This window comes from Coffea arabica, chromosome 9e (assembly GCF_036785885.1).
Source record: "Coffea arabica cultivar ET-39 chromosome 9e, Coffea Arabica ET-39 HiFi, whole genome shotgun sequence".
NCBI classification, from domain to species: Eukaryota; Viridiplantae; Streptophyta; class Magnoliopsida; order Gentianales; family Rubiaceae; genus Coffea; species Coffea arabica.
In genome coordinates this window covers 34,741,998-34,751,092 of record NC_092327.1, presented here as the reverse complement: position 1 = coordinate 34,751,092, position 9,095 = coordinate 34,741,998, and the positions used below count along the sequence as shown (strand labels likewise).

Sequence of the window (9,095 nt, the reverse complement as noted above, 5' to 3'; positions counted from 1 at the left end):
GCAACATATTCATTACTTTTTTGTTAGCATGGATCTTCATGGTATGGTTATATTTCACTTTGATCCTTAAACTATAGATGCATTTTCACTCTCATTCTTAAACTCCATTTTTAAACATTTTACCCCTTAAAATATGAAATCTATTCAACTTTAGTTTGAGACACTTTATCCTCCGAATTATGAAATTGATCCCACTTTAGTTTTTAAACTTTGATCTTCGCCTGCTTATGATTTATCTAATTTTGATAATTTTGTAAAATGAGTTTCACCCTTTAGGGGATAAAGTGTCCAAAATTTAGGGACAATTCTGTAACATGAGTTTCACCCTTTACAATTAAAAATGACTTTTACAAATGAGAAAGTAGATATCTTGAAGATTGACCTTAAACAGTTCTTTAAGTCAATCTAGATTAGGAACAGAACTAACGGTTGTTCCAAACAACTGAGAGGGTGAAGAATATTGGATAACTTATTCTTAAACTTGTTATTAAGAAAAAACCAACCTCGTCATGTAACAAAATAACTTATTCTATTCTTGTTTTCTACAAATCTATCTCAGTCATACATATCACATTGATCACAAATCATGGTCATCCCCCAATTCTTTAGCTTATCACTAGTCGTAAGCTTCCTTTTACACATCATCCACAAAATCAAAAGAGAAGCCTCCTCCAGGTAATGAAAAGGAATAAACTGGTCAGGAGTTGCCTGTTTCGAATGAAACTAACATTTTACTGAATCAGCTGAACTTTTTTTTTTTGCCTGTTTCTACCGCCCACAAAATTTATGCAACTGAAAATTAACAATGGTGGTGCACAATTACGATTAATTAGTTAGTATTATAGAGGCCGTACTTCTAAAACAATATCACATGTACTAATTGACGCGTGTAATGCTTACCTCATTTCAATTTTTTTCTTTCTAATAAAGAGTTCAAATTTACACCGTCTTCATTATTTAACAATCCCAATTCTCTGAAATCAACTTATAAACTTTGAACTGTTCAAGGTCTTGTGATTTAAGAAATTTGAGTACTCCTAGCAAAGACTTGAGAATCCAATAGACCAGGAACAGGTGTAACTCATTTTTGGTAGAAAGATGTGATTCCCTTGGACGTTGCTTCTTAGCTAAGTATACATGAACTCTAATCTGCTTGAGAAAAAGTCAATAAATCCTTTTTTTTGGTACAGTCTTATACATGTCAATCATCGTCATTTTGTAAAGAAGTAAAGAATAGAGCCAACTTGCAACTGCTAAAGCACATTGCTATACACACACACACACACACATATATATGTGTGTGTAGTTTGTGCCGTAAGGCTTGTCTTCATCCAGGATCTATTACTAAAACTCTTCTTCAGATTGCTACACATTTACCACTTCGTTCTTATAACTACTAGGACTCGAGAAAACTTTGTGGCACATCCATCCTTAGTACTGGTGATCAATGAGTTCAAAATACTTACCCTCCTCTCTCTTCTTGTTAGGTTGGATAATCACCTTTCCTACATGCCCGACAATTGGATCATCATTAGCTAAGCCAGGATGCAATGATACTTGTGGCAATGTTCCCATCCCTTACCCATTCGGGTTGACTCCTGGATGCGCTCTCCACAAATCATACATCATAATTTGCAATGCTTCCAAGCCATATCTAAGTAACCTCAACCTGGAGGTGCTGGACGTGTCATTGGTAGACCAAACTGTAACAGTAAATGCCCCATTGACTTATTTTTGCAACTCTGATCAAGCCCAGAGAAATGGTACCAACAGCAGCAGATGGATCAGCTTGGATCTTGCCGGAACCCCGTTCTTGTACTCACAAATACAGAACAAACTGATGCTATTTGGGTGTGGAAATGTTGTTCTAACTCAAGAAGAGAACAAGGGTTTAGCAGGTTGTACATCAATTTGTCAATTCAGCAGTTCTTATCAAGCGGCTACTAGTACCAGTTGTAACGGGGTTAATTGCTGCCAAACAACAATTTCTGTCTACCTCTCCAAATACAGTCTGAATTTCAGGAGCTTAAGTTTCAAGCGGTCAGGATACTGCCCATCTGCTTTCTTGGTGGATCAGAACTGGTTGCCAGAGCAGTTTTCTGAATCTTTGCAATTTATTCCGGTTGTTTTGGTCTGGACTCTATCAAAAGTCGATGTCACAGTGGTTGATAAATGTCCATACTACAACTATAGTCTTTACTCAGACTCCGGGGTATATGTGGAAGCTTATGGATGTACAGATTGCCCAGCAGGAACTTATAATCTTGTCTACGGCGCTGCTATCAATCCATATCTACAATCAAAATCAAGATGCATCGGCCGTGTAAGATATTTTATAATCCTGGGAGCAATAGTACTAATTGGTAAGAAACCCTTCAATTCTCTGTTTTACTGCAATATAACAATTTTGGTAATTTTAATAAGCACTAAGAGAACGTAAAACTTTTGACTCCAATTAAAATTGTGATAATGTGCACATGCTTAATTTTAACTTTTCTAAATGCATTTTCTTAAGCAATGTGAGATTTAGGAAGTGGGAGGAAAGGGGAGAGGGATTTAACCTTAAAATCTTTAATTCTTAAAATCTCAATCTTACTCTTTACACCAAGTACTCCGACAACTTTTCTATATGCATATTTATGGGCATTGCTCTTCTAAATAATTAAAAAATAATAATTTTTATGCTTTATAAGAATATTGTTGGATCTATTAGATGTGGATCCAAATCCAAGAATAAAATCTTTTGACATTTCTAATATTTTCAACTACATTATTACACAATATAGACTTCAATGTATAAATAACATAACAAAAAAAGAAGGCATTGTTTAACATAGAAGCTCTTTGATCATAAATCCATAATTACTATATTTCATGTGGTATTAGAAAATGACCCCCCTTACCTTAGGCTCCTAACTTTGCCACTAATCAAAATTGTCACCTACAAAACTCAAAAGTCTATTTGAAAGTAAGATTAGCAAATTTTACAAAAATTTGAAAGTGGATGAGATCAGTCGAATTGTCTTAGTTGAAGATAAGATTGCATCTGTTTACGTATTGAATGAAATTGAAGCTAGGGAAACAGTTGAATTTGGTTGCAATGTGAAAGAATAGCCTTGAATCTTTAGAATGAGAATGTTGGTATTGTTGTCTTTATTAGTGATACTATTTAAAAGAGAGAATCTTGTCAAGCGCACTAGATATATTGTGGATGTTCTTGAGAAAGTACTATGTTAGGGCATGTGCACATATATATGTGCATATATGTATGCATACATCTATATATATATATATATATACACACACATACAAATATATATATATATATTTATTTATTTATATACACACACACTAGTAGTAGTTGAAGTCCATAACAATTGGAGATGGAGTGTAAGGATTGCTAAATAGTTTTAATAGGGAGTTTTTCATTTTAATTACCATTATTATTGAAATTTAATCATTTGGAATGTTTCATATCTTTAATTACTACCACAATTAAAACGCAATAAATCTAATTGAAAGATGGCGGTAATATGGGCATGACAAAAACTAAAATTAAAAAGTGTTTACAAACTTACAATGCCAAAACTCATTATACTTTTAATATAGTAATTTAATTTAATATAATTTTAGTAGTAGTAATAATAATAATAATTAATAGATAGATAGATAATAGATATGATAGAGAGAGATGTCTATGTACATGTGACATATGTACCTATATGTGTACATAAACACATACATATATATATATATATATATATATATATCCATCAGCATACATCTTTTCTTCCTTCTCCTTCAAGCTTCCTTCAAAGTTGCATGATAAAAGAAATACGAGTGGCAGTGGTAGAACATTTGAATCACTCACTCAAGAGAGTCTCTAGTCCAAGAATAATAGAATATATAGAAAACTAAGATGTAATGAAACAAAATTTGGGACAAAAATGATGGTGTTACCAATGTTTTAAAACCCAGCCTGGACCGGCCGGTCGAACCGGTTGAACCATCGACCAGCCTTCTTTCCGGTCTGGGTTTGTTTAAAAAACCAGTTTGTATCAATTTTCAATTAAACCAGCTGAATCATTCGATTCAACCACTGAACCGTTGACCCAGAACGGTTTTGTGTGAATCGACCAGTTCAATATCAAATCTTAATTAAGTCAACAATTTTGAATTTGGTCAACATTCCAAATTATTATTTTACCAATTAGCCTTGCATAATTATCTCCAATTAATTAGACAATAACAATTATTGCCTTATTCTACTCATTTGTCTCTCCCCTCTATAACTACATATTAACTCTTGTTTAACATTTATAACATATAATTTGACCATGTTAGTTTTTTTTTTAAATCTTGAATGCATTTCATTTATTTGTTAATGCCTTTTAAGTGTTTCAATTTTTATCATATAAACTAGTACTCATATAATTTAGGAAACTTAAAAATATATGAAATAATACTATTTAAAATCCTTTAACTTATAAAAGCTATTTTTGAGTCTTAAAAAAATAATACTCCCTCCGTTCCAGAAAGTGTGTCGCGCTTCGGAACTTGTAATTATTATCAACAGTGCAAGACTTTTAAATGATTTGCGTTTAAGTTCCGGCAATACCCCCTTCACTTTTAATGTATCCATACGTGGTTGGATGATAAAAGGGCCATAAGTTATGATAAGACAAGTGGAACCCAAAAGAATGAAATGTCTCCACACTACTTTAGAGGAAAGTGTCATGCACGATTGTTATTTGCATATCACGTGAGAGTCACAAACTGTTAAGTGCAGTGTTGGTACTTGGTAAGTGCATAATTGGGCCCACTAAAAGATAAGAAAAGACTGTCACATTGAAGGGTATGGAGCGGAAATGTGTGAGTTTTTATTGCCAATTTTAGTAAGTGACAATCATTTTGGGATGGATAAAAAAAGAAAGTGTGACACTATCAATGGGACGGAGGGAGTACTACTTAGAATAATAGAATGAGAATTGAAGTGATTACATTTAACAATATGACTTAAGTTTCTACAAATATTTGTTTGTTTTTTTTGATGTTTAATATTTATTAATAATATTTATGACATATTTATAACATCACAGGTTAATAATGGTCAACCCAACAGTTGAACCAATAACCCTTGACCCATTCATTTTTCTAGATCAATGAACGGTTTGGATTTCAAAACCTTGGGTGTTACCGTTTCTGAATGAGTGCAACATTTACTAATAAATTGAAATTAGTTAAAAATGACTTGTATAATTTTGTAAAACCAATCTTAAAACCAATATATTTAGCAACAAAAGTCACATGTCATTCGTGCAACACTTTGAATGGCAGTAAGTATCCGAATTGTACATTGTAAACTTTTACATTGTTGGCCAAATCATTGCCTTTCAAAGTTGGAAATGGTTCCGAGTGTCCACCGTCCTGCCCAGGTTTCGGTAGAACATGAATTAATAATCAAGCCTGTCACCATTCCTTGTTTTCAAGCTTGTATACCACACAAAACCTTGATTTAGCACATCACTGTGCGAAAATATATTCAACTAAAAGCTGTATAAATGTAATGCCATCTACTAATTAAGTTGTATAACTACACTAGGAAATTTATCGAACTGATTAGGTCAAATTGTTCTATGGCACCAAGAAAACAAATGAAAAAAAAAACCTAATCTAGTTTAGGACAAACAATAACTTCTAAACAACAACACAATTGTTTATACTTTTGCAGGTGGTATCTTAAGCACTTTTGTATTATGCCTGATAGCTGCTATTTTTACCATGTGTAAAATAGTAAAGAGGAAAAGAAATAGAAGGATGAAGGAGAAATTTTTTATAAGAAATGGAGGTGTATTGTTACAACAACAGTTATCTGCTGATGGTGTCATTGAAAGAACAAGTATTTTCACAAAAAGCGAGTTGTCCAAGGCCACTAACCGATTCAGTGAAGATCGAATACTTGGACAAGGTGGACAAGGAACAGTTTACAAAGGAATGCTTACTGATGGAAAAATTGTAGCAATCAAAAAGTCAATGAAGGTGGATGAAAGCCAGATAGAACCATTCATCAATGAGGTTATCGTTCTTTCACAAGTCAATCACAGGAATATAGTAAAACTACTAGGTTGCTGTTTAGAGACAGAAGTTCCTCTATTGGTCTATGAATTTATCCCTAATGGCACCCTCTCTAGCCTCATTCATAATCAGATTGATGATTCAATCCCCTTCACTTGGAACTTCAGACTAGGAATAGCAGGTGAAGTAGCAGGAGCATTGGCATATTTACACTCGGCAATCGCAATTCCTATCTATCATAGAGACGTCAAGTCCAACAATATACTTTTGGATGAGAAGTACATAGCCAAAGTATCAGATTTTGGAACCTCAAGGTCCATTGAAGCTGATAAAACTCATACAACTACACTCGTCATAGGTACTTTTGGCTACTTGGATCCGGAATACTTTCAGTCAAGCCAATTTACTGAGAAAAGTGATGTCTACAGTTTTGGGGTTGTTCTTGTTGAGCTCTTGACAAGAAAAAAACCCATATCAGCGTCTGAATCAGAAGAAGACAGTCACTTAAACTTGGCCACAAGGTTTTTGACCCTGATGGATGAAAATCGTGTCGACAGTATTCTTGATCGTCAACTTCTACATGAGAGCATGGAGGAAGAGATTATGGCTGTTGCCAAACTGGCTCAAAGATGCCTGGATTTAAATGGGAAAAACAGGCCAACTATGAAGGAAGTAGCCATTGAGTTGGAAAACATTAAAAGGGCAGCAAAAGGTTCAACTGTTCACAGCCAACTGTTCAAGCAAGGAGAGTGTGAATCTGTTTTGTTAGCTGATACTGAAACTTCATGGACAGCCGAAAGTGATAGCACAGATGCCGTTCCACTAGTATGGCGTACAGTTTAACTTCGAAACCAAAAAATGTACTGCAGTTTTCGTTTTGACATCTGTTATATTAGTCTTGTTACCCTAATTCTCTCTCCTTTTTTTTTTCTTTTTCTTAAATTTTTATATTGTAAAAGCAAAATGGATTAAAGGCCCACTCACTAGTTTAGTTGAGCACATTATATACGACAATGTGTCATCAAGAAGAAAGAATCTTGTGAAATGAAAAAACATTTTGGAAATGGATAAGATTCGTAAATTTGTTAGTCATAGCACATTTTCATTTTTCTTTTTTAAGAGCCATGAATGCTATTACTGCTTTACTCAATCCATAAGTATAATTACTGCTTTCATTCATATATTCCAGAATTGAATCGGATTATAAACTAGTATAATTTCCTAGTTGACTCTTTCTGCTTCTTCAAACTTGGCTCAATATGAACAAAACATCACAAGTCACAAACTTTCTTTCTTATCATGTCTTCACAACAGCACTTAGAGGCTTGCTAAAGCCTAAAAGGCTAGCAATGAGAGAAATTTTTTATTCGTTATTGCTCAAACTCAATTTTCCATTAAGGACAATATGCAACTCTATTGATTTAAGAAATTGGACAACAACTACCGCAGTTCACTAATTCGATGAATTTCTCTCATTTAAGAAACTGAAGTATATATAAAGGTAGAGAAAATGAAGAAGGTGGCATGAATATCTTTGCGACAGAACTTATCATGACATTATCCTTGATCTATCTAAACCTCAGGTAAAAATTTTATCTATTTCCATTTTTCCCTCACTCAGTCCATTGACCGCTCCTAGTACATCATCAATATCTAGATCAGTGAGTTTCCAAGATTGGCAGTTCCATATTATTGGCTTGCTAAGGATTTGTGCGCAGCTGTAGATTGCCACCTTGCAGAAAGTTTGGTGGCTCTAGATGTTGGAGATTTTTAGGATTATCAAATGCTGCCTGATAAAGCTCGTTCGTCCTCTCTTCAATCATGCGCAGATCTATATTTTGCCTGATAGATTGCCACCTTGCAGAAAGTTTGGTGGCTCTAGATGTTGGAGATTTTTAGGACTATCAAATGCTGCCTGATAAAGCTCGTTCGTCCTCTCTTCAATCATGCGCAGATCTATTTTTTTTGCTAGATGACGAGCATTTGGCGCCTCTGGATTGATCCCACCTTGCTGGATGTTTCGCGGCTCGGAATTTTGGAGGAATACAATTTCAGAATATCAGCTCCAATGTCGCGAAGCTCATTTATCATCTCCTCAATCTCCCCACGACTTTGATTACCAACAACCTCTTGATGTTTGCTCCTATTTCCTTCTTTTCATAAACCTCCAAGCAATTTTTCTTGTGCATCGGCTAAAATGTGCTGGTTTTAATCTTCTTCTCAACCTTCTTAGCCACAGATTTAGGTGATAACAGGTTCGTCAGATTTTCGTGGGCTGTAGCAAAAAATTCCTCCAATTGGAGTTGTAGTGGTGTCTTCTTTGCATGATCACCAGGGAAGCTTCTCCTCATCTTGAACTTTGATTCGTCTTGGAACCCTTTCTTCTTCCTTTTACGCTTGTTTGATGAGGATATTTCTGATAATTTAGCATGGTTGTGTCATCCCTGCACCAAGAGGCAATACAGAGATTAGTAGGATTTTGGACTGGTGAAAATTTTTTGCGAATGTAACTAACTGGTACTGCAACTGTAAATATTGTAGAGTATTTGAAGTAACTCAGGTTAATTATACCTGATGCTCTTCTGTATCTTCCAACTTGTTTATGCTTTTTATGTAGTCTGCCACTTCAATTACAGACGTTAATATAACTCATAATTGCTTTCGCAAAAATGGTACTTTTGTACTTATCCTCGAAGAAAGATGTGCCATATTGTTCTATTTGAACTAATCTACCATATTGCTAACCATAAGTGCACACTCAACATGCAAAGCCATTGTATTTCTTTACAATTATTTTGAGCGATCGTAAACAATTTTTTCCAACTTAAATGTACCAAGAGATAGCCATGCACTAATGCAGCTAGGATTTTCAACCAACCCTGGCCATAGGGCTTTTCCTGAAATTAGGAGAACATTTTTAAATATTTTATTACTTGGGAAAAAATGTATAATAGATGGATATTTTATATAACAAATACACACAGTCAATTTGTGAAACAAAAAAACTTGAGTGACGTTTC

At 34.4% G+C, this 9,095-nt stretch overlaps 1 protein-coding gene across 1 annotated transcript; it reads left to right on the top strand.

Moving 5' to 3' along the window:
- Positions 1-1,346: 1,346 nt before the first annotated feature.
- On the top strand, positions 1,347-7,081 carry LOC113709800 (wall-associated receptor kinase-like 1). The gene is made up of 2 exons (XM_027232654.2): positions 1,347-2,363; positions 5,732-7,081. The coding sequence occupies exons 1-2, from the start codon at positions 1,448-1,450 to the stop codon at positions 6,916-6,918; spliced, it is 2,103 nt and encodes a 700-aa protein (XP_027088455.1). The 5' UTR covers positions 1,347-1,447; the 3' UTR covers positions 6,919-7,081.
- The last annotated feature ends 2,014 nt before the right edge of the window (positions 7,082-9,095 follow it).